General features: G+C 43.6%; 1 protein-coding gene across 2 annotated transcripts in view; it reads right to left on the bottom strand.

Annotated features, from left to right (window-relative positions):
• Positions 1–11213: 11213 nt before the first annotated feature.
• Positions 11214–27307, bottom strand: part of scaf1 (SR-related CTD-associated factor 1) — a 30704-nt gene continuing 14610 nt past the window's right edge. Inside the window, exons 7-9 of one of the 2 annotated variants that reach the window (XM_055882234.1) lie at positions 15867–16085; positions 14307–14435; positions 11214–11803 (exon numbers count right to left, since the gene is read on the bottom strand). In XM_055882234.1, coding sequence (XP_055738209.1) covers positions 11654–11803; positions 14307–14435; positions 15867–16085 — 498 coding nt within the window. In that variant the 3' untranslated portion in view covers positions 11214–11653. Of the gene's footprint in view, positions 11804–14306; positions 14436–15866; positions 16152–27307 lie in introns of both variants that reach the window. The other variant, XM_055882230.1, reaches the window with a different exon arrangement.

The following is a 27307-nucleotide window of genomic DNA, read 5'->3' as shown; positions in this document are numbered from 1 at the left end:
CACAAGTCAGAGTTATATTTTAAACTTCATCTTTAATCAAATGAGTTTCAACATAGCCCTTTGACTCTCAGATCAATTCAGTGTCTATAAATGAATTCTCTGAGAGTCCTTACAAAAGAATACTTAGTATCTTTTATAGCCAAGATACACCCCTCTCAACTCACATGACGAACCACAGATCTTAGGAACTTCACAAAGGGCCTTTTACTTGAGAGAGGAGTATCCCATAGCCAGATAGCATTAGCTATAAATTATCGTTCAGTTTGGTCTCTTAGACGAGGTTCTACTTCTCATTCTTGGTACTTCATAGTACCAAAACATTACCTCATCCAATGGCATATATCAATTGTCAATTCTAGATACCCCCATCTCAAATACACCCCCTCCTGGACAAGCTCACGGAGGGGAGTGAGCCTCGAGGTCATATACTAGGTCAAGAGAAGGGCAACATCAGAGGGGACATACAATGGTTCCAGACACTGCCATACTCCTCCCCCCAATGGGAAAAGGAGGGAGTGACTGGCGTACAGACATTGTGGAGATAACTAACTGGTTCCCCATTAATCACACCATGCCTTCACATGATTTAGGAATAGTTACAGACACATTCACATATGAAGACAATGTTCAAACCTGACTTCGCCCTTTCTGATATTCTGCATATTACCAGACATGTAAAAGACAAGCCTGACCTCTCCCCTCTCTGGGCCCCAAGTGACTTTTCCCTAGAGAAGAAAGGAAAATGCAACTGCCGACAGTTTAGTCCAAAAAGAGATATTTCTAATGACAAGTCACATAAGCATATTATGAAAGTAAATAAAACATCTTATTTATCTATGTTACCTAACTAATTCTGATTCAGCTACGACACTGTTCAGGAGTCTTATGGCTTGGGGGTAGAAGTTGTTAGGAAGCCTTTTTGGACCGAGACTTGGCGCTCCAGTACCGCTTGCCGTGCGGTAGCAGAGAGAACCGTCTATGACTAGGGTGGCTGAAGTCTTCGCCAATTTTAAGGGCCTTCCTCTGACACCGCCTAACAATGAAATAGGGTGCAGGCCAGGCAGCAGGCTGTTAGCCAGCCTGCCAGCTTAGCGGTCAGTGAGTCAGTGTAGTCAGCTCAGCTATCCTCATTGAGACCGTGTCTGTGCCTCGACCTAGGTTTGGCAAAACTAAACATGGCGGTGTTCGCCTTAGCAATCTCACTAGAATAAAGACCTCCTCCATTCCTGCCATTATTGAAAGAGATTGTGATACCTCACTTAATGTATCAAGGGCTACTTAATGTTAGATCCCTCACTTCCAAGGCAGTTATAGTCAATGATCACTGATCATAATCTTGATGTGATTGGCCTGACTGAAACATGGCTTAAGCCTGATGAATCTACTGTGTTAAATGAGGCCTCACCTCCTGGTTACACTAGTGACCATATCCCCCGCACATCCCGCAAAGGCGATAGCAAATTTCAATTTACAAAAAACAAAAACGACGTTTTCGTCTTTTGAGCTTCTAGTCATGAAATCTATGCAGCCTACTCAATCACGTTTTATAGCTACTGTTGCGGGCCTCCTGGGCCATATACAGCGTTCCTCACTGATTTCCCTGAATTCCTATCGGACCTTGTAGCAGATAACATTCAAATTTTTGGTGACTTTAATATTCACATTGAAAAGTCCACAGACCACTCCAAAAGGCTTTCGGAGCCATCATTGACTCAGTGGGTTTTGTCCAACATGTCTCCGGACCTACTCACTGCCACAGTCATACTCTGGACCTAGTTTTGTCCCGTGGAATAAATGTTGTGGATCTTCATGTTTTTCCTCATAATCCTGGACTATCGGACCACCATTTTATTACGTTTGCAATCGCAACAAATAATCTGCTCAGATCCCAACCAAGGAGCATCAAAAGTCGTGCTATAAATTCTCGGACCACCCAAAGATTCCTTGATGCCCTTCCATACTCCCTCTGCCTACCAAAGGATGTCAGAGGACAAAAATCAGTTAACCACCTAACTGAGGAACTCAATTTAACCTTGTGCAATACCCTAGATGCAGTTGCTAAAAACTAAAAACATTTGTCATAAGAAACTAGCTCCCTGGTATACAGAAAATACCCGAGCTCTGAAGCAAGCTTCCAGAAAATTGGAACGGAAATGGCACCACACCAAACTGGAAGTTTTCCGACTAGCTTGGAAAGACAGTACCGTGCAGTATTGAAGAGCCCTCACTGCTGCTCGATCATCCTATTTTCCAACTTAATTGAGGAAAATAAGAACAATCCAACATTTATTTTTGATACTGTCGCAAAGCTAATTAAAAAGCAGCATTCCCCAAGAGAGGATGGCTTTCACTTCAGCAGTAATAAATTCATGAACTTCTTTGAGGAAAAGATCATGATCATTAGAAAGCAAATTTACAGACTCCTCTTTAAATCTGGCAAAGTGTGTGGGGTTATATCCTGCCTGTTTGGCCCTGTCCGGGGGTATCATCGGATGGGGCCACAGTGTCTCCTGACCCCTCCTGTCTCAGCCTCCAGTATTTATGCTGCAGTAGTGTATGTGTTGGGGGGCTAGGGTCAGTCTGTTATATTTGGAGTATTTCTCCGGTCTTATCCGGTGTTCTGTGTGAATTTAAGAATGCTCTCTCTAATTCTCTCTTTCTTTCTCTCTCGGAGGAGGATCTGAGCCCTAGGACCATGCCTCATGCCTACATGACTCCTTGTTGTCCCCAGTCCACCTGGCCGTGCTGCTGCTCTAGTTTCAACTGTTCTGCCTGCGGCTATTGAACCCTGACCTGTTCACTGTGATTAATATTATTTGACCATGCTGGTCATTTCTGAACATTTCAACATCTTGGCCATGTTCTGTTATAATCTCTACCCGGCACAGCCAGAAGAAGACTGGCCACCCCTCATAGCCTGGTTCCTCTCTAGGTTTCTTCCAAGGTTTTGGCCTTTCTAGGGAGTTTTTCCTAGCCACCGTGCTTCTACACCTGCATTGCTTGCTGTTTGGGGTTTTAGGCTGGGTTTCTGTACAGCACTTTGAAATATCAGCTGATGTAAGAAGGGCTATATAAATACATTTGATTTGAAATTTGATTTGATAGAGGTCCTGGATGGCAGGAAACTTGGCCCCAGTGATGTACCCTCTGTAGTGCCTTGCAGTCGGAGGACGAGCAGTTGCCATACCAGGCAGTGATGAAACCAGTCAGGATGCTCTCGATGGTGCAGCTGTAGAACTTCTTGAGGATTTGAGGACCCATGCCAAATCTTTTCAGTCTCCTGAGGGGGAATAGGCTTCATCGTGCTCTCTTCACGACTGGCTTGGTGTGTTTGGTACATGATAGTTTGTTGGTTATGTGGACACCAAGTAACTTGAAGCTCTCAACCTGCTTCACTACAGCCCTGTCAATGAGAATGGGGGCGTGCTCGGTCCTCTTTTTCCTATAGTCCACAATTATCTACTTTATCTTGATCACATTGAGGGAGAGGTTGTTATCCTGGCACTACACGACCAGGTCTCTGACCTCCTCCCTATAGGCTGTCTCATCATTGTCGTGATCAGGCCTACCACTGTTGTGACGTCAGCAAACTTAATGAGGGTGTTGGAGTCATGCTTGGGCATGCAGTCATGGGTGAACATGGAGTACAAGAGGGGACTGAGCATGCACCCCGTGTTGAGGATCAGTGTGTGTTGTTACCTACACTTACCACCTGGGGGCAGCCTGTTAGTCCCAGGGTCCTTAGCTTATTGATGAGCTTTGAGGGCACTATGGTATTGAACACTGAGCTATACTCAATGAATAGCATTTTCACGTAGTGCAATAGATTGCATCATCTGTGGATCTGTTGGGGCGGTATGCAAATTGGAGTGGATTTAGTGTTTCTGGCATAATGTTGTTGATGTGAGTCATGACCAGCCTTTCAAAGCACTTCATGGCTACAGACGTGAGTGCTAAGGGTTGGTAGTCATTCAGGCAGGTTACCTTAGTGTTCTTGGGCACAGGGACTATGGTGGTCTGCTTGAAACATGGTAGTATTACAGACTCAGTCAGGGACAGGTTGAAAAGTCAGTGAAGACACTTGCCAGTTGGTCAACTTATGCTCGGAGTACACATCCTGGTAATCCGTCTGGCCCTAGGGCCTTGTGAATGTTGACCTGTTTAAAGGTCTTACTCACATCGGCTATTGAGAGCTTGATCACACAGTCGTCCTGAACAGCTGATGCTCTCATGCATGCTTCAGTGTTGCTTGCCTCGAAGCGAGCATAGAAGTCATTTAGCTCATCTGGTAGGCTTGTGTCACTAGGCAGCTCGCGGCTGTGCTTCCCTTTGTACAGTAGTCTGTAATAGTTTGCAAGCCCTGCCACATCCGACATGCGTCGGAGCCGGTGTAGTACGATTCAATCTTAGTCCTTTATTGATGCTTTGCCAGTTTGATGGTTCATCGGAGGGCATAGCGGGATCTCTTATAAGCATCCGAGTTAGAGTCCCACTCATTGAAAGCGGAAGCTCTACCCTGTAATCTTTACCCGGATGTTGCCTGTAATCCATGGCTTTTGTTGGGGTATTTACGTACGATCACTATGGGGACGACGTCATCGATGCACTTACTAATGAAGCCAGTGACTGATGTGTTGTACTCCTCAATGCCATCAGAAGAATCCCGTAACATATTCCAGTCTGTGCTAGCAAAACAGTCCTGTAGCTTAACATCTGCGTCATCTGACCACTTCTTTATTGACTGAGTCACTGGTGCTTTCTGCTTTAGTTTTTGATTGTAAGCCGGAATCAGGAGGATAGAATTATGGTCAGATTTGCCAAATGGAGGGCAAGGGAGAGCTTTGTACGCATCTCTGTGTGTGGAGTAAAGGTGGCCTAGAGTTTTTTCCCCTCTGGTTGCACATTTAACATGCTGGAAGAAATTAGGAGTGTTTAACATGCTGGAAGAAATCTGGATGAATGTTTTCCTGTTTGCTTATGGCCTTATACAGCTCATTGAGTGCAGACTTCGTGCCGGCACCAGGTTGTGGTGGTAAATAGACAGTTATGAAAAATACAGTTGAAAACTCTCTCGGTAAATAGTGTGGTCTACAGCTTATCATGAGATACTCTACCTCAGGCGAACAAAACCTTGAGACTTCCTTAATATTGGATTTCGTGCACCAGCTTTTGTTTACAAATATACACAGACCGTCACCCCTTGTCTTACCGGAGGTCGCTGTTCTATCTTGCCGATGCAGCGTAAACCCCGCCAGCTGAATTTTATGCATGTCGTTCAGCCACAACTTGGTGAAACATAAGATATTACAGTTTTTAATGTCCCACTGGTAGGATATTCATGATCGTAGCTCATCTATTTTGTTATTCAATGATTGTACGTTGGCTAATAGGACTGATGGTAGAGGCCCCCTGGGCGTCGGATCCTTACAAGGCACCCTGATCTACGTCCCAGATATCTCTGACTCTTTCTCACGCGAATGACGAGGATGTGGGCCTTGTCGGGCGTCTGAAGTAAATCCTTTGCATCTGACTCGTTAAAGAAGAAATCTTCATCCAGTACGAGGTGAGTGATCGCTGTCCTGATATCCAGAAGCTCTTTTCGGTCATAAAAGACGGAGGCAGAAACATTATGTACAAAATAAGTTACAAATGACGCAAAAAAACACAGTGATAAAACAATAAGTTGTTGTATAAATACCAAATATCTGACATTGTATTCCCATTTGAACTTTGTTGTGCTTTTAAATGGTTGAACGTGCAGTGATAATACATTTAGATGACAAAGAAACCAAGAATCAGACATTGCTTTTACATTGGAATTTGGTTGTGCTTTTAGACGGTTGAAAGCACACAATTCAACAAACTTCTGGCTGTCATTTTTGAGTGGGTGAATAAAGGTTGTAATCTCATTGATCAAGGTCTCAACCAAATATTACCCACATTTCCACATTGAAATGACGTGGGTGTGCTTAGTGGGCTAGGCCTATAGTTGTCAGGAAGTCTGTTGGCATAAAGGCAGGTCTCTATTTCAGTTTACACTTAATGTAGAAAGGTGTGATAGTGGATTGGAAGAGAAAGGGTGGGTCCGAGGGTGGAGGGGGAGCAGGCTGGGAGATAGAGAAGATTATCCACCTGACTGAAACCAGTTGGGTATGGATACACTTGTTTTCATGGGCTGGGTTCCTTCTATTCTTTATCAAACAGGGTCAAAGTTGGGTGGGACCTCAGGCATCCTGCATTGTTAGTCGCTAACTCCGGCCTGGTTCCTTACCTTTTGCGCCTAGCTCTCTACCCTTTTCTGTGTTCACAGATCTGATAGGTAAAAGCAATGCAATTGGAACTCCACAGCCTTTTGGAAGACTAGTAGGGATCTGCTCCGTATATCTTAAATTGATCCTCGAGCTCAGATCTGTGAACACTGAAGAGGGTTGGCACTAAGGGAAGGGGATAGGGACTGAAAGGGAAATGGGCCTTAGTCACGTCTTGGAGACCCATGTGGAGTATTGTTATTTCCTGAACTCAAGGAAGTCACAGTACAAATACAAATCTCCTGAGGTTCTTCAATACACACATGTACACCGGATACGGACACACACCCTCTGTTTAGCACAACACACACTGGCTTTGCATTGATGAATCACAGATACAGTACATTACAATATATAATGGCTGATCTCCTGTGAATAACTACAGTCGAGATTGGTCTTGAAAAATAAAATGTAGATTTTCATTGGAAATGATGCCCATACTTTCCAATGAACCCACCCCAACGTAAACCTCCTGTTACTTTTCCAGGGAAAAATTTAATTTTCCATCCCATACACGACTGTAGTAGTTATTCACAGGAAAACAACCATCATGTATAGTAATGCAATGTGCGTTGTGTTGAATCAGAGGGAATGTGTGTGCCATTGTGCGTGTGTGTGTGGTATGTGTGTGTGTATTGAAGAACCTTCCCGTCACATTTCCAAGGAACTGTTTGGTCTTTTATCGGTTGCCATCTAGTCTCCCCTGACCGATAGCATAGCACACAAACATCCTGTCATTACAACTAGCATACACAACCGGTGTGTGTGTGTGTGTGTGTGATCTCTGCAGGCTCTGGGAGGAGGCAACATAAAGACACAGCACAGGAAACTGTAGCCCTGCATTCTGACAACTCAGGAAACCCACTTCCTGACAGTCATGACTAAGAAAGGCTGGGTGTAAAAATGAAACTGTCTTGATGACCTCTACTAAACACTATGTACTGATTCAGGGACGTGTGAAGGACCACAGGGATGCCAGGGTAAAGGGGTTTTATTGTCACCACACATCATCATTTTAGGTACTTTTACAACAGGATATGTGCTTTATTATTTTACGCACACAGTGACACAGAAACAACTTCTTTGTTGCTAGTTCTGCTCCCATGTGTCCATCTCCCTCTTTTTAACCTCTACGGGTTCGGTGTCCCTAAACCGGGACGATTGTTGCTCAATATGCGATAATGTGACTAGAATGACATTGTAAACAACAGCCAATTCTGGGACATAGACATGTCTTTTATGGGCAGAAAGCTTAAATTCTTGTTAATCTAAATGCAGTGTCCGATTTACAGTAGCTATTGCAACATAACAATACCATGCTATTGTTTGAGAATAGTGCACAACAACAGAACACTTTTATCACGACAACTGGTTTGATACATTCACCCCTAGGTAAATAATGTACTTACATTCAGAAATCTTGCTCTGATTTGTCATCCTGAAGGGTCCCAGAGAAAAAAATGTAGTGTTGTTTTCTTTGAACAAATCTATTTTTATATTCAAATGTAGGAACTGTGTTCTACAGTTTGACCCCACTGCTGTCTCTGGCTCCACACCCACCCCCCACCCGGCCATCTAGATGTGTGAAGGTTAGTGTCTTTTCTGTAGGGAAGCTAATGATCCATCGTTTATGACATTCCTGGGAGTGTGTAAACTTTTTTTTTGTATTACCATAGCCTTTTTATATGTTCTCTATAGTTATGTACTTGAAAATGTATAAATTGACCAATCCAACCAATTTGGGCAAACTCCTGGCAGACTTGATACAAAATGTTGTGATGTAGTTCTTCACTGGATCCGTCTGAAACTTTGCACACAAAATGTTTTCTTGCATTTCAAAGATGATGGAACATAAAATAGAAAACGCATGTTTTATTTGTTTGTATTATCTTTTACTAGATCTAATGTGTTAATTTCACATTTCCACAAACGTCAAAGTGTTTCCTTTCAAATGGTATCAATATATGCATGTCCTTGCTTCCTGAGCTACAGGCAGTTAGATTTGAGTATGTCATTTTAGGCGAAATTAATAAAAAGGGTCTGATCATTATTAATAGATTAGCCATGCCCAGTAGGCGGGTACCAGCAAGGTAAGAAGAGGACACAAGGGAGCAGCAATTTGTTCATTGGCAGGTCAATCATAGTCTTTAAGGGACTTTTTAACAGCTGCCCCAAATGTACACTATACATTTTAACATCTTGAAAAAGGTCATAAAACTAGGGACAGCTGACAATTAAAAGCCTGTGTTGGACAGTCGAATCAAAGGCTATAAAAAGGTCTCTCAGTCTAGGACACCATGGAGGTGCCAACCCAGCTCAGCTGTTTCTTGATTTCGTTCCTGGTTGTTCACCTCAAATATTTCTCATATGGTATAAATTAGACATTTCTGAGACAAAGGTCTAGTTCTATTTAATTCAGTGCCTGATCAGCTGGTCAGAGCTGCTGATTTTAAAATACATAATTATTAGGGCTGTCAAACGATAATTAAATGTAATTTTTTTAACTTACAGGATTTGCTGTAATTTAAAGGACAACTCTGCCACTTCTCAACATTATATTATTTATCTCCAGCACCAAACCAGTATTTACATTTGCAAAAACGACGCATGTCTAAGTTATGTCAAAAAAATATAACATTCAAAAGTTCTACCTGATGACATAATCAAAAGTTTTAATATTTTAAAAACATTGATTTACAAACACTATTACATTTGCGGTGACGTGGGGAGAAAATACCGTCAACTCTGGCTAGAAACTCGTTGCAGATTTTGAAAATCACCGTTTTTCTTACTTTACAGAGAAGCATTTTTTTTAGGACCTTTCTTTTTAACCACAAATCATAGAAACCAATGGCGTCAGTTCAGCTAAACCTATAGTATGGCAAAGTGAGGTTGTGTTGGGGTGGACGTTGAAGCTCATTTACTGCAATCTCTACACAATTTAAAAACTCAAATACTATTTGGAGAACAGCAACAACAATAAAATGACCCCAGCCATTAATTATCACCGCAATATTAGGTTCAAAGGTCTGTAGAACAGAGTGTACAATGTCAACCACTACTCAACCTCTTCATAAATGTACTCATTTACTTGTGGAACAGCGCATACAGTGCAACATGAAATAGATGCATAATACACGCTATTAAGTCACAACAAGGTCAATTTAAAATGCTGAAATCAATGTGAAAGTAACCGGTGTGTATAACAGCTTTTTTCTTTCTTTCTTTCTTTCTTTCTTATCTTAACAGGTAAGTTGACTGAGAACACATTCTCATTTACAGCAACGACCTGGGGAATAGTTACAGGGAGATGAGGGGGATGAATGAGCCAATTGTACGCTGGGGATGATTAGGTGGCCATGATGGTATGAGGGCCAGATTGGGAATTTAGCTAGGACACCAGGGTTAACACCCCTACACTTACGATTAGTGCCATGGGATCTTTAGTGATCACAGAGAGTCAGGACACCCGTTTAACTTCCCATCTGAAAGACGGCACCCCACACAGGGCAATGTCCCCAAGCCATCTTGAAGCATGTGGTGACAACACTGAGATAGGGAGCGATTGAATATGTCCGTAAACACACCAGCCAGCTGGTGTGCGCATGCTCTGATGACACGGCTAGGGATGCCGTACGGGCCAGCAACCTTGCGAGGGTTAACAAGTTTAAATATTTTACTCACATCAGCCATGGAGGAGGGGACGCAGTCTTTGTTAGCGAGCCGCGTCGATGGCACTGTATTATCCTCAAAGCGGGCAAAGAAAGTGTTTAGTTTGTCTGGAAGCGTGACGTCGGTGTCCGTGACACATCTAGATTTCTGCTGTGTAGATCATGTATTTTGGATGTTTTCAATGTATTTCCTACACTTTCAGAAAATGTCATTAATCGTGATAAGTGGTGCACTAATATTACAAAACATTTATTAAAACGAATTAACTCTGACAGCCCTAATAATTATATACTTACATAGTTTTGAGGTGCTCTTGATGTTGCTTGGAGTTAACTCGTTTGGGACTATTCCATTGATTCCAATTCTGACTGCCTGACTTGTCAAACACCTGTAGAGATAAACTGACTGGAGTGTTCACCCACTAACAGAGATTACAGGAGACCTGACAATGGAAGGAACAAGCGCGTTGATACATGCAATACAGTGCACACATCCCAGGCACCCAACATGCATTGACTCACCGCATAGCTTCAACTTCCAATGTGTAAACCCATCAAGTCACAGAAGACTTAATTTTCATGGTTGCTTTTAACGTCAGCTCTGATGTCAAGTCATATGCTTTCAATGTTTCATTTGATGTCCGTTTAATGACGGATACCACGTGGTAATGTACTAGAAAATTGACTCTAACACTAATATAAACCAATGAGGACAAACCACAGAGTAGTAGTGTCAAATTGCATCTCAAAACCAATCTACGTTTTGCAGTTCCCTACTTTAATGGGTAGGCTAAGGATTGTGTGGCGGATAAAACTGATCCTAGATCTGCCTGTGTGTATGACAGAAAGGGATACACAGATGCATGCAATTACTTTAGGCTGCAAAGTGGCTCTTTTAACTAAAGTGTCTACATTCTTACATAACTTGAACATTACCTACAGTATTTAAGCCTGGTTCAGAAACAGCCCAATCCATCACAAACAGTTCACTCAGTCAGTGACAGGTCTGCTGCGCGCCTGTAAATCCATAGCTTGTAGGACAGTGACACCCTGCTTTCATTTATTTCTCCCTCTGCCGAAGCACTGATCAGAGTACACACACCTTCAGGGTTGGATTCCCGGACACAGATTAAGCCTGGTCCTGGAGATAAAAGTGAACTCGATAGAGAATCTCCTGTGCTCAGGAAACCACCCCTCAGAGTACAGACTTCAAATAAAAGACAGGGACAGAATATCACGTGTCAAATCTCTATATTTAAACCATCCATCCATTCAACAGACCAACCACCTGACTATGACAGGTTTATACCACACAGAGAGAAAGGAGAGTCAGTGTAGTGTACTTACAGTATATACAGTATGTGTGTACGCGCATGTGTAAGTGTGTATACATGTGTTCCGCATCTCTTCCACAACATTGTACTTTAAAAAAAAAAATCATATACTGCGTGTGTATATTTCGCAGATATCTACTCAACATTTCTGTACAGCAAGACACACAGGAGATGGGGGGGGGGGGTGTTACAAGTTTACATGGGGACAGCAAATAGGGAGGGGAATAAAACAAAATGTCACTCTACGGCCTCATTGGGCCCAGTCACGTGCAAGGAGTGCGGGGCTGGTCCTTGGGTGGCAGAACCAATGGGAGTAGGGGGAGTGCGACCCCTGGTCCAATCAATAGGAGGAATCCATCTCTCTGTCCTCCCTCTCTTCCTCGTCCATCTTTCGACCGTGCTTCCTGAAGTACTTGTACCTCTGAACATAAAGCTTGACCAGGTTGCTCACCTTGACCGGGTTGATCTCCCCCGTTCGACTGTGGCAGATCTGAGAAGCAGACACAGGTCGGTATTAGTCATAAACACACTATATATCAAATGGCTGTTACAGCGTAATTACTGTGTAGTTACAGTTTAACTAGGCTGTAATTACTTACAACGTAATGTAATTACAACTTCCAATTGTAACTGCTGGAACATAGTAACATATTCTGCATTATAAACCGGGTAGTTTGCATCCTGGATGCGGTTTGGCTGAAACAGCATTTCAGCCGTGTGTATATTATACAATATACCACGGGTATGACGCAAAAATACTCCTTTTTATGTTGGAAACCAGTTTATAATTGCAATATGGCACCTCTGAGGTTTGTGGTATATGGCCAATATACAGCTCCGCGTCGTGCATAAGAACAGCCCTTGGCCATGGTACACTGAACAAAAACATAAAACACAACCATTTCAAAGATTTTACTGAGTCACAATTCATAAGGAAATCAATTAAGTACGCCCTAATCTATGGATTTCACATGACTGGGAATACAGATACGCATCTATGGGTCACAGATAACTTTTTAAAATATATATATATAATAAAATGGGCGTGGATCAGAAAACCAGTCAGTATTTGGTGTGACCACCATCTGCCTCATGCAGCGCCACACATCTCCTTCGCATAGAGTTGATCAGGCTGGTGATTGTGGCCTGTGGAAAGTTGTCACACTCTTCAATGGCAGTGCGAAGTCACTGGATATTGGCGGGAACCGGAACGCGCTGTCGTAAACGTTGATCCAGAGCAACCCAAACATGCTCAACGGGTGACATGGGTGTGCAGGCCATAGAAGAACGGACATTTTCAGCTTCCAGAAATTGTGTAGAGATCCTTGTGACATGAGGCCGTGCGTTATAATGCTGAAGGTGATGGATGAATAGCACGACAATGAGCCTCAGGATCTCGTCACGGTATCTCTGTGCATTCAAATTGCCTTCGAGAAAATGCAATCGTGTTACTTGTCCGTAGCTTATGCCTCCCCATATTATAACCCCACTGCCACCACGGGCACTCTGTTCACAACGTTGACATCAGCAAACAGCTCTCCCACACAACGCCGTCTGCCCAGTACAATTGAAACCGGTATTCATCCGTGAAGAGCACACTTCTCTAGTGTGCCAGTGGACATCGAAGGAGAGCATTTGCCCACTGAAGTCAGTTACGACACCAAACTGCAGTCAGGTCAAGACCCCGGTGAGGACGGCGAGCACACAAATGAGCGTCCCTGAGACGGTTTCTGATAGTTTTAAGAAATTCTTCAGTTGTGCATACTCAGTTTCATCAGCTGTCCGGGTGGCTGGTTTCAGACGATCCCGCACGTGAAGCCGCCTGGGCTGGCATGGTTACACATGGTCTACGGTTGTGAGGCCAGTTAGACATACTGTCAAATTCTCTAAAACAGCATTGGAGGTTGCTTATGAACATTACATTCTCTGGAAACAGCTCTGGTGGACATTCCTGCAGTCAGCATGCCAATTGCATGCTCCATCTAAACTTGACATCTGTGGCATTGTGTGGTGTGACAAAACTGCACATTTTAGAGTGATTTTTTATTGCCCCCCGCACAAGGTGCAACTGTGTAATAATCATGCTGTTGAATACGCTTCTTGATATGCCACACCTATCAGGTGGATGGATTATCTTGTCAAAGGAGAAATGCTCACTAACAGGGATGTACACACATTTGTGCACAAGATTTGAGAGAAATAAGCTTTTTGTGCATATGTTTTTTTTTTAAATATATTTTATTTCAGCTCCTGAAACCAACACTTAACATGTTGTGTTTATATTTTTGTTCAGTGTATTGGCCAATATACCACACCCCCTCAGTATTGCTTAATAAATATACTACACTCCCTCTGGCCTTTATGAAGTCTACTTCCGACAACTGTTTGTGGAAATTCTTTAAACCTTCACAAACAAGTCAAAGTAATTGTATCGACACCACACCACTCAGTCTAGTAATTATGCCAATCTTTTAAATGTGTGAGCCAATATTTTTAAATGTCCAAGTCACAAACAGGTTGAACAGCAATTGTTATTCCTATGGAACAAAATGCACCTACACTCCGTTCCTGAGAGATGCTACAGCCTAAACCCAAAAGCCTGACCATTGCAGAACAGACGTTTTTGTTCCAGCCCAGCACTAACGCACCTGATTCAACTGTTAATCAAGTCATAGAATAAGGTGTTTTACACCCTCGAATAACAAAGGAAAGAACTCTGAACAAAGCGTTCGTAATAACGGCGCACTCAGACGCGCAATAACGGCGCACTCAGACGTGTAATAACGGGGCACTCAGACGCGTAATAACGGGGCACTCAGACGCGTAATAACGGGGCACTCAGACGCGTAATAACGGCGCACTCAGACGCGTAATAACGGCGCACTCAGACGCGTAATAACGGCGCACTCAGACGCGTAATAACGGCGCCCTCAAACCATGTAATAACAATGTAATGCAGCTAAAGCAGGTTTATGGTTAGAGAGCTGGGTTACCTTGTGTACTGCCTTCCTCAGGATGTCCTTGTAGTCGTCCTTGTTAATGTCTTTACGCTGGTAGTACGGCTTAATAGCCAGCTTCACCTCCTCCACCGCACGCTCCTGAGTGTGGAGCTTCTTCAGATACTGAGAGCAGAGAGAAAAATAAAATAAGAGGTGCAGTACTAGTGTTGAACGGTATACCGAAACGTAAGTACTTTTTAGATACCAGAACATGCAAAACTGTTTTGCAGTAGAATGTTACTTTCGGTACTTCTGTCAAATGTGCCTCACGGATCAAGCCATTCTTATCAGCGCAGCCTACCCCTTATTATAGCGCGCACAGTGCCTGCTCCAGTTTCTTATTTCTAGCCTGCACTGGTAGTCTGGGCAACATCATGTTAACTCCCCACTCATGCTGAACAGAAGTTAACAGACTTGAATAATGCAACAAAGCATGTAGATGTTGAAACTGTTAATTACTGTTCGCAAAACAATGACGATACCCTTAACAATGGAAGAATATACCGAGTGTCCAGGCTAACTTTCCTTGCTAGGTGATAGCCAAATCTAACATCAATTCACTATCCGAGACTTTGTTTGTGATATGCAAACTACAAAAGGCATAATATGTTCATTTCAAAGCCGATTATCAATAAAAACTTTATGGATTCAGTTATTCGGTCTCTCTCTCTCCAAAAGATGATCTATTGCCTCAGCGATATTTTTTATTTAACCTTCATTTAACTAGGCAAATCAGTTAGGAACAAATTCTTATTTACAATGACGGCCTACCGGAGAACAGTGGGTTAACTGCCTTGTTCAGGGGCAGAACGACAGATTTTTTACCTTGTCAGCTCGGGGGTTCGGGGATTCGATCCAGCTCTAACCACTAGGCTACCTACTGACCCAAGTTCCTGGTGTTCTGACTGCCTCGTGTATGACATCGCTACTCGTTAGAGACAACGCACATTTTTATGATAAAGCTACTTCTACGCAAATGTTGTTGAATACAATTTGTCATCTGTAGCCCCATGGAATCACCCAAAAACAAGCCCAATAACTCAATGCATGCACACACTCCTATTGAATATGCATTCACCTGTATTGTCCATATGCTACAGATTGATTTACCAACAGATTTACCATTCAAATAAATTATTACCATTATGTAGTAGATTGGTAAAAACAAAGTCAAACTGATTGCATAATTGTATAATTGATTAATTAATGCATACATGGCTGTCTCTGAAAAATGTTAGTAAAAAAATGCAAATGTAATGGTATTGAACTCAAAAGATGCCCAACGGTTGAACAGAGCAGTAGCTGAGTATTTCTGTCTGGAAAAAGTGCCATTCCGTGACTTTGGTTAATATGCCTTTTTTTTTGCCGTGGAACCGTTTTGGTATTGAGCATCGTGATACTAAACCTGGTATCGGTAATGAAGTCAACATTCTGGTATCGTGACAACACTATGAGGTACTGTACTGGTAGTCAGATGACCTTCCTTTCCACACACACATCAGTAATTGGAAGATATGGGAGTGGTAGAAAGACATGTTTTTCAAATGGTGCTACCTTGTCAGGGTCCTTGCTCTCGTTGTCCCAGCCTATATCACTGGAGCCCCCGGACCCTCCCGAGAACCCAGAGGGCATGGGAGGGGGCGGGGTCTGGGCACAGCCACCACCCATAGACATGCCAGGGTGCAGGTGGTTGGGCGGGGTTTTGGTGCAGCCCACCATTGGGAGAGAGCTGTGCAGGATGAACTGGGCAGGGGTGGGGCCGGAGGGAGGAACCTGGGAGGAGGAAGAAGAGGAAGGGGCATGCTGCGATGAATGGTTCTGATTGGTTTGGGAGAGAATCTGCAAGAGAGAGAGAGACGGAACATATGATGAGAAACGGAAGTGCTTGGTCAGATATTGAACACCTTCAAAACAATCCAAGACAAATATGTAACACGTACAGTTGAAGTCGGAAGTTTACATACACTTAGGTTGGAGTCATTACATCTCGTTTTTCAACCACTCCCCAAAATTCTTGTTAACAAACTGTAGTTTTGGCAAGTCGGTTAGGACATCTACTTTGTGCATGACACAAGTCATTTTTTGAACAATTGTTTACAGACAGAGTATTTCACTTATAATTCACTGTATCACAATTCCAGTGGGTTAGAAGTTTACATACACTAAGTTGACCGAGCCTTTAAACAGCTTGGAAAATACCAGAAACTGTCATGGCTTTAGAAGCTTCTGATAGACTAATTGACATAATTTGAGTCAATTGGAGGTGTACCTGTGGATGTATTTCAAGGCCTACCTTCAAACTCAGTGCCTCTTTGCTTGACATCATGGGAAAATCTAAAGAAATCAGCCAAGACCTCCACAATAATTGTAGACCTCAACAAGTCTGGTTCATCCTTGGGAGCAATTTCCAAATGCCTGAAGGTACCACGTTCATCTGTACAAACAGTAGTGGGCAAGTATAAACACCATGGGACCACGCATCCGTCATACCGCTCAGGAAGGAGATGCGTTCTGTCTCCTAGAGATTAACGTACTTTGGTACGAAAAGTGCAAATCAATCCCAGAACAACAGCAAAGGACCTTGTGAAGATGCTGGAGGAAACAGGTACAAAAGTATCTATATCCACAGTAAAACGAGTCCTATATCGACATAACCTGAAAGGCTGCTCAGCAAGGAAGAAGCCACAGCTCCAAAACCGCCATAAAAAAGCCAGACTACGGTTTGCAACTGCACAAGGGGACAAAGATCGTACTTTTTGGAGAAATGTCCTCTAGTCTGAAGAAACAAAAATAGAACTGGCCTAAGAACACCATCCCAACCGCGAAGCACAGGGTGGCAGCATCATGTTGTGGGGGTGCTTTGCTGCAGGAGGGACTGGTGCACTTCACAAAATAGATGGCATCATAAGGTAGGAAAATTATGTGGATATATTGAAGCAACATCTCAAGACAACAGTCAGGAAGATAAAGGGTCTTCCAAATGGACAATGACCCCAAGCATACTTCCAAAGTTGTGGCAAAATGGCTTAAGGACAACAAAGTCAAGGTATTGGAGTGGCCATCACAAAGCCCTGACCTCAATCCTATAGAAAATGTGTGGGCAGAACTGAAAAAGCGTGTGCGAGCAAGGAGGCCTACAAACCTGACTCAGTTAAACCAGCTACGTCAGGAAGAATGGGCCAAAATTCACCCAACTTATTGTGGGAAGCTTGTGGAAGGCTACCCGAAACGTTTGACCCAAGTTAAACAATTTAAAGGCATTGCTACAAAATACTAATTGAGCGTATGTAAACTTCTGACCCACTGGGAATGTGATGAAAGAAATAAAAGCAGAAATCACTCTATTATTCTGACATTTTACACTCTTAAAATAAAGTGGTGATCCTAACTGACCTAAGACAGGGAAATTTACTCGGATAAAATGTCAGGAATTGTGAAAAACTGAGTTTAAATGTATTTGGCTGAGGTGTATGTAAACTTCCAACTTCAACTGTATACAGTGTCTTCAGAAAGTATTTACCTCCCTTGACTTTTTCCACCTTTTGTTGTGTTAGAGCCTTAATGTAAAATGGATTTAATTGAGACTTTGTGTCACTGGCCTACACACAATACCCCAATAATATCAAGTGAATTGTGTTTTTAGAAATTAAAGGCTGAAGTGTCTTTAGTCAATAAGTATTCAACCTCTTTGTTATGGTAAGCGTAAACAAGTTCAGGTCAAACATTTTTCCTTAAGTTACATAATCAGCTGCATGGACTCACTGTGTGCAATTTTTTGAATGACTACCTCATCTCTGTAACCCACACATACAGATAATTGTAAGGTCCCTCAGTCGAGCAGTGAATTTCAAACACAGATTCAACCACAAACACCAGGGAGGTTTTCTAATGCCTCGCAAAGGGCACGTAATTGGTAGGGGAAAATGCAGACATTGAATATCCCTTTGAGCATGTTTAAGTTATTAATTACACTTTGAATGGTGCATCAATAAACCCAATCACTACAAAGATACAGGAGTCCTTCCTAACTCAGTTGCCGTAGAGGAAGGAGGCCAAAGGTGATTTTTATTAATTTTATTTTCCCCCCAGTCTGCAGGCGCCCGGCCCGCCACAAGGAGTCGCTAGAGCGTGATGAGCCAAGTAAATCCCTATCATGGCCGGTTATGATATAGCCTGGGATTGAAACTGAGTATGTAGTGATGCCTCTAGCACTGCGAGGCAGTGCCTTAGACCGGTGCGCCCAACCAATGGTGACTTTAAAACAGTTACAGGCTGTGATAGGAGAAAACTTAAATAGGTATAAGTTCCAAGAAGGCGTAGCAGTCGGACGTGTGTTTGTCTTGTCTTATCCCGCGTAAATAGTCCTCGTATTTTTTGTATACATTTCGTATATATTTTAATTTCACTTTCCATCTTGGAACTGAATATACATTCCCGCAACCCGCCTCACCCAATGTGGTACGGATCTGCTATTTTTTATACTTTAGAACCGTAACCCCAATCAGAAGCTAGCCAGATAACTAGCTACTAGCTAGTAGTCAGTTAGCCACTGATGCGGTCTTCGCCCTTAACTCGGACACCAGCCAGCTTCAGCTCGGGCAAATACCTGCCAGTCTGCAGGCGCGATATCAACCCAGAGAATATAGGACTGCTTTTTCTCTACCACATCACCGGATTCCTGACGCAAGCTCTGGACAATTACACCGGATCATCGTCGCTAGCTAGCTGCAACCAGGTGGCTACTACTGGCTAATACCCCTGTCCCGAAACAAGCACCAGTTAGCCTTGAGCTAGCCTCGAGCTAGGCCCATCTGCCGGCTAGCCGAAGAGGCCTACCAGCGAATTATTGGGCTACAATACCTCTTTTGCCAATTGGACTGGACCCTTTATTGCCGACACGGAGCCCCGCCGATCCATCACGACTGGTCTGCCGACGTAATTGTCCGAGGTGGTTTCAACAGGCTTTTCCATTGCGACGTTTCTGAATACCCATCTGCTAATTATTAGCTGTCTTATCGGCTGCTATCTAAATAAATATACCGGACAATTTTTAAAAATAAATTCCTGGGTCACTATATCTATTTTGCCAATTGGATCGATCCCCTCTACCACACGGAACCCCACTAATCTACCGACGGAAACGAACGAGGTGACAAAAAAATAAAAATAAAAACAGACCTCCATCCTATGTTATCTTGCTACCGATAGCCAGCTACCCGGCCAGCTGTCTGGATCACCGTGCCCCCAACCAACCTCTACTCACTGGACCCTTATGATCACTCGATTAAGCATGCCTCTCCTTAATGTAAATATGCCTTGTCCATTGCTGTTCTGGTTAGTGTTTATTGGCTTATTTCACTGTAGAGCCTCTAGCCCTGCTCACTATATATCCAACCTCTCAGTTCCACCACCCACATATGCGATGACATCACCTGGTTTCAATGATGTTTCTAGAGACTATATCTCTCTCATCATCACCCATTACCTAGGTTTACCTCCACTGTATTCACATCCTACCATACGTTTGTCTGTACATTATTCCTTGAAGCTATTTTATCGCCCCCAGAAACTTCCTTTTACTCTCTGTTCTAGACGTTCCAAACGACCAATTCTCATAGCTTTTAGCCGTACCCTTATCCTACTCCTCCTCTGTTCCTCTGGTGATGTAGAGGTGAATCCAGGCCCTGCAGTACCTAGCTCCACTCCTATTCCCCAGGCGCTCTCTTTTGATGACTTCTGTAACCGTAATAGCCTTGGTTTCATGCATGTTAACATTAGAAGCCTCCTCCCTAAGTTTGTTTTGTTCACTGCTTTAGCACACTCTGCCAACCCAGATGTTTTAGCCGTGTCTGAATCCTGGCTTAGGAAGACCACCAAAAATTCTGACATTTTCATCCCTAACTACAAGATTTTCAGAAAAGATAGAACGGCCAAAGGGGGCGGTGTTGCAATCTACTGCAAGGATTGCCTGCAGAGTTCTGTTTTACTATCCAGGTCTGTTCCGAAACAATTTGAACTCCTACTTTTAAAAATCCACCTCTCTAAAAACAAGTCTCTCACTGTTGCCGCCTGCTATAGACCACCCTCTGCCCCCAGCTGTGCTCTGGACACCATATGTGAACTGATTGCCCCCCATCTATCTTCAGAGCTTGTGCTGCTAGGCGACCTAAATTGGAACATGCTTAACACCCCAGCCATCCTACAATCTAAGCTTGATGCCCTCAATCTCACACAAATTATCAATGAACCTACCAGGTATCACCCCAATTCCGTAAACACGGGTACCCTCATAGACATCATCCTAACCAACTTGCCCTCCAAATACACCTCTGCTGTTTTCAACCAAGATCTCAGCGATCACTGCCTCATTGCCTGTATCCGTAATGGGTCAGCGATCAAACGACCTCCACTCATCACTGTCAAACGCTCCCTGAAACACTTCAGCGAGCAGGCCTTTCTAATCGACCTGGCCGAGGTATCCTGGAAGGATATTGATCTCATCCCGTCAGTAAAGGATGCCTGGATATTTTTTTTAAATGCCTTCCTCACCATCTTGAATAAGCATGCCCCATTCAAGAAATTTAGAACCAGGAACAGATATAGCCCTTGGTTCTCTCCTGACCTGACTGCCCTTAACCAACAGAAAAACATCCTATGGCGTTCTGCATTAGCATCGAACAGCCCCCGTGATATGCAACTTTTCAGGGAAGCTAGAAACCAGTATACACAGGCAGTTAGAAAAGCCAAGGCTAGCTTTTTCAAGCAGAAATTTGCTTCCTGCAACACAAACTCAAAAAAGTTCTGGGACACTGTAAAGTCCATGGAGAATAAGAACACCTCCTCCCAGCTTCCAACTGCACTGAAGATAGGAAATACTGTCACCACCGACAAATCCATTATAATTGAGAATTTCAATAAGCATTTTTCTACGGCTGGCCATGCTTTCCACCTGGCTACCCCTACCCCGGTCAACAGCACTGCCCTCCCCTCTGCTACTCGCCCAAGCCTTCCCCATTTCTCTTTCTCCGAAATACAGTCAGCTGATGTTCTGAAAGAGCTGCAAAATCTGGACCCTTACAAATCAGCCGGGCTAGATAATCTGGACCCTTTCTTTCTAAAACTATCTGCTGAAATTGTTGCCACCCCTATTACCAGCCTTTTCAACCTCTCTTTCGTGTCGTCTGAGATTCCCAAAGATTGGAAAGCAGCTGCGGTTATCCCCCTCTTCAAAGGGGGAGACACTCTAGACCCAAACTGCTACAGACCTATATCTATCCTACCCTGCCTTTCTAAGGTCTTCGAAAGCCAAGTCAACAAACAGATTACCGACCATCTCGAATCCCACCATACCTTCTCCGCTATGCAATCTGGTTTCAGAGCTGGTCATGGGTGCACCTCAGCCACGCTCAAGGTCATAAACGATATCTTAACCGCTATCGATAGGAAACAGTACTGTGCAGCCATATTCATTGACCTGGCCAAGGCTTTTGACTCTGTCAATCACCACATCCTCATCGGCAGACTCGACAGCCTTGGTTTCTCTAATGATTGCCTCGCCTGGTTCACCAACTACTTCTCTGATCGAGTTCAGTGTGTCAAATCGGAGGGTCTGTTGTCCGGACTTCTGGCAGTCTCTATGGGGGTGCCACAGGGTTCAATTCTTGGACCGACTCTCTTCTCTGTATACATCAATGATGTCGCTCTTGCTGCTGGTGAGTCTCTGATCCACCTCTACGCAGACGACACTATTCTGTATACTTCTGGCCCTTCTCTTGACACTGTGTTAACAACCCTCCAGGCGAGCTTCAATGCCATACAACTCTCCTTCTGTGGCCTCCAATTGCTCTTAAATACAAGTAAAACTAAATGCATGCTCTTCAACCGATCGCTGCCTGCACCTGCCCGCCTGTCCAGCATCACTACTCTGGACGGCTCTGACTTAGAATATGTGGACAACTACAAATACCTAGGTGTCTGGTTAGACTGTAAACTCTCCTTCCAGACTCACATCAAGCATCTCCAATCCAAAGTTAAATCTAGAATCGGCTTCCTATTCCGCAACAAAGCATCCTTCACTCATGCTGCCAAACATACCCTTGTAAAACTGACCATCCTACCAATCCTCGACTTCGGTGATGTCATTTACAAAATAGCCTCCAAAACCCTACTCAATAAATTGGATGCAGTCTATCACAGTGCCATCCGTTTTGTCACCAAAGCCCCATATACTACCCACCACTGCGACCTGTACGCTCTCGTTGGCTGGCCCTCGCTTCACACTCGTCGCCAAACCCACTGGCTCCAGGTCATCTACAAGACCCTGCTAGGTAAAGTCCCCCCTTATCTCAGCTCGCTGGTCACCATAGCAACACCCACCCGTAGCACGCGCTCCAGCAGGTATATCTCTCTGGTCACCCCCAAAACCAATTCTTCCTTTGGCCGCCTCTCCTTCCAGTTCTCTGCTGCCAATGACTAGAACGAACTACAAAAATCTCTGAAACTGGAAACACTTATCTCCCTCACTAGCTTTAAGCACCAGCTGTCAGAGCAGCTCATAGATTACTGCACCTGTACATAGCCCATCTATAAAAAATGTTTTTTTTTATTTTATTTTTTATATATCCCCTTTTCTCCCCAATTTTCGTGGTATCCAATCGCTAGTAATTACTATCTTGTCTCATCGCTACAACTCCCGTACGGGCTCGGGAGAGACGAAGGTCGAAAGTCATGCGTCCTCCGAAGCACAACCCAACCAAGCCGCACTGCTTCTTTAACACAGCGCGCCTCCAACCCGGAAGCCAGCCGCACCAATGTGTCGGAGGAAACACCGTGCACCTGGCCCCCTTGGCTAGCACGCACTGCGCCCAGCCCGCCACAGGAGTCGCTGGAGCGCGATGAGACAAGGAAATCCCTACCGGCCAAACCCTCCCTTACCCGGACGACGCTAGCCCAATTGTGCGTCGCCCCACGGACCTCCCGGTCGCGGCCGGCTGCGACAGAGCCTGGGGGCGAACCCAGAGACTCTGGTGGCGCAGTTAGCACTGCGATGCAGTGCTCTAGACCACTGCGCCACCCGGGAGGCCAGCCCATCTATAATTTAGCCCAAACAACTACCTCTTTACCTACTGTATTTATTTATTTTGCTCCTTTGCACCCCATTATTTCTATCTCTACTTTGCACCTTCTTCCACTGCAAACCAACCATTCCAGTGTTATTTTTTTTACTTGCTATATTGTATTTACTTCGCCACCATGGCCTTTTTATATTTTATTTATTTATTTATATATATATTTTGTTTGCCTTCACCTCCCTTATCTCACCTCACTTGCTCATATTGTATATAGACTTATTTTCACTGTATTATTGACTGTATGTTTGTTTTACTCCATGTGTAACTATGTGTTGTTGTATGTGTCGAACTGCTTTGCTTTATCTTGGCCAGGTCGCAATTGTAAATGAGAACGTGTTCTCAATTTGCCTACCTGGTTAAATAAAGGTGAAATAAAAAATAAATAAACTGAGGATGGACCAACAACATTGAAGTTACATCACAATACTAACCTACATGACAGAGTGAGAAGAAGGAAGCCTGTATAGAATACAAATATTCCAAAACATGCATCCTGTTTGCAACAAGATGATGGCACCGACGGAGATGGCAGCATTGCGACTAGCTCTTAGGAAACTCTGCTGCATTTTGTTTGTTTATGTTCAATTTGTTACGTTATTAGATACATGTATTTGGGAATATGTTGTGAAAGTGTTAGATATTACTGCACTGCCGGAGCTAGAAGCACAAGAATTTCGCTACACCCACAATAACATCTGCTAAACACTTGTATGTGACCAATGAATTGGATTTGAATTGGATTTGATTTTAAGTAAAACTGCAAACAATGTGGCAAAGAAATGTACTTTGTCCTGAATACAAAGCTTTATGTTGGTGCAAACACCACATCACTGAGTACCACTCTTCATATTTTCAAGCATGGTGGTGGCTGCATCATGTTATGGGTATGCTGGTCATCGGCAAGGACCGGGGATTTTTCTAGTATTAAAAAAACTGTATAGAACTAAGCACAGGCAAAATCCGAGAGGACAACCTGGTTCAGTCTGCATTCCAACAGACACTTGGAGACATTCACCTTTCAGCAGGACAATTATCTAAAACACCAGGCCAAATGTACACTGGAATTGCTTACCAAGACAACATTGAATGTTCCCAAGTGGCCTAGTTACAGTTTTGACTTAAATCTGCTTGAAATTAAAATCTTAAATTATCACATCCGCCGAATACAATGGTGTATAATTTACAGCAAAATTCTTACTTACAAGCCCTTAACTTCTTTGATATAGGGGGCAGCATTTTCACTTTTGGATGAATTGCGTGCCCATAGTGAACTGCCTCCTACTCTGTCCCAGATGCTAATATATGCATATTATTATTACTATTGGACAGAAAACACTCTGAAGTTTCTAAAACTGTTTGAATGATGTCTGTGAGTATAACAGAACTCATATGGCAGGCAAAAACCTGAGAAAAAATCCATACAGGAAGTGAGAATTCTGAGACTGGTCGATGTTAAAGTCATCGCTTATTCAATTCCCTGTAATATATGGATCTGTTTGCACTTCCTACGCCTTCCACTAGATGTCAACAGTCTGTAGAACGCTGAATGAAGCCTCTAGTGTGATGTGGGGCCGGATGGGCGGTGTTTCAGTCATTGGTCTGGCAGATTGCCATTTCTTGGTCACGCGCTTTCCTCATGATATGCAAGAAGTTTAGTCTCTTCACTTCCTGTTGAATCTGCAGACGTGTTGCTGTGCGTTTTGCTGCCAACTTTACTTTACTTTGCTAGCTGACAACTTTACGTTTTTTGTTTTGTTTTTGTTTTTAATTACCGTTTATATTTTTAGTTTTTCCATCGCAACTTTTTTCCCTCATTCAACTTTTTCACTCCGGACGCTTTATCTGGACATGGTTCGTCAACACCTTCAACAGCCGAAGCTAAGTAGTAACATTAACATGATGTCTTCTAATTGCAGTCGCTGTACTCATAATATACAGGAGAACGATCGCCTTACGGCGAGAATAGCTGTGCTACAAGCCCAGCTTCAGACGCAATCGTTAGGCAAGGGTAATTTCAGTGTAGGAAAGGAAGAAACAGCGTCTGTGCCACCAGTAAGTACAGATAGTAACGTTAGTATAAATCCCCCCGCACAGTCCCCGCAGCCGGACAACTTTCTCATGGCTTCTGGAGGGAAATGCTGTTGGAATGCTCAACCGGTGTCGCTCATTCAGCCGACAGAAACTTTCAACCGGTTTTCCCCATTATGTAGCGAGTCGGAGTCCGAGTCTGAGTCTTCTCTTGTCTCTACTCCTCCCGTTACGGGGTCTGAGACGCCGAAGGCTCCCACCATTAGCTCTGACAAATTGAAAACCCTAGTCATTGGCGACTCCATTACCCGCAGTATTAGACTTAAAACTAATCACCCAGCGATCATACACTGTTTACCAGGGGGCAGGGCTACCGACGTTAAGGCTAATCTAAAGATGGTGCTGGCTAAAGCTAAATCTGGCGAGTGTAGAGAGTATAGAGATATTGTTATCCACGTCGGCACCAACGATGTTAGGATGAAACAGTCAGAGGTCACCAAGTGCAACATAGCTTCAGCGTGTAAATCAGCTAGAAAGATGTGTCGGCATCGAGTAATTGTCTCTGGCCCCCTCCCAGTTAGGGGGAGTGACGAGCTCTACAGCAGAGTCTCAGCACTCAATCGCTGGTTGAAAACTGTTTTCTGCCCCTCCCAAAAGATAGAATTTGTAGATAATTGGCCCTCTTTCTGGGACTCACCCACAAACAGGACCAAGCCTGACCTGCTGAGGAGTGACGGACTCCATCCTAGCTGGAGGGGTGCTCTCATCTTATCTACCAACATAGATAGGGCTCTAACTCCTTTAGCCCCACAATGAAATAGGGTGCAGGCCAGGCAGCAGGCTGTTAGCCAACCTGCCAGCTTAGTGGAGTCTGCCAATACCACAGTCAGTGTAGTCAGCTCAGCCATACCCATTGAGACTGTGTCTGTGCCTCGACCTAGGTTGGGCAAAACTAAACATGGCGGTGATCGCCTTAGCAATCTTATTAGGATAAAGACCTCCTCCATTCCTGCCATTATTGAAAGAGATTGTGATACCTCACATCTCAAAATAGGGTTACTTAATGTTAGATCCCTCACTTCAAAGGCAGTCATAGTCAATGAACTAATCACTGATCATAATCTTGATGTGATTGGCCTGACTGAAACATGGCTTAAGCCTGATGAATTTACTGTGTTAAATGAGGCCTCACCTCCTGGTTACACTAGTGACCATATCCCCCGTGCATCCCGCAAAGGCGGAGGTGTTGCTAACATTTACGATAGCAAATTTCAATTTACAAAAAAAAAAATGGCGTTTTCGTCTTTTGAGCTTCTAGTCATGAAATCTATGCAGCCTACTCAATCACTTTTTATAGCTACTGTTTTCAGGCCTCCTGGGCCATATACAGCGTTCCTCTCTGAGTTTCCTGAATTCCTATCAGACCTTGTAGTCATAGCAGATCATATTCTAATTTTTGGTGATTTTAATATTCACATGGAGAAGTCCACAGACCCACTCCAAAAGTCTTTCGGAGCCATCATCGACTCAGTGGGTTTTGTCCAACATGTCTCTGGACCTTCTCACTGCCACAGTCATACTCTGGACCTAGTTTTGTCCCATGGAATAAATGTTGTAGATCTTAATGTTTTTCCACATAATCCTGGACTATCGGACCACCATTTTATTACGTTTGCAATCGCAACAAATAATCTGCTCAGACCCCAACCAAGGAGCATCAAAAGTCGTGCTATAAATTCTCAGACAACACAAAAATTCCTTGATGCCCTTCCAGACTCCTTCTGCCTACCCAAGGACGTCAGAGGACAAAAATCAGTTAACCACTTAACTGAGGAA

Source organism: Salvelinus fontinalis, chromosome 2 (genome assembly GCF_029448725.1).
Source record: "Salvelinus fontinalis isolate EN_2023a chromosome 2, ASM2944872v1, whole genome shotgun sequence".
Lineage (NCBI taxonomy): Eukaryota > Metazoa > Chordata > Actinopteri > Salmoniformes > Salmonidae > Salvelinus > Salvelinus fontinalis.
Note: the sequence above shows the minus strand (reverse complement) of the source record. Positions and strands in the feature narration are given on the sequence as shown.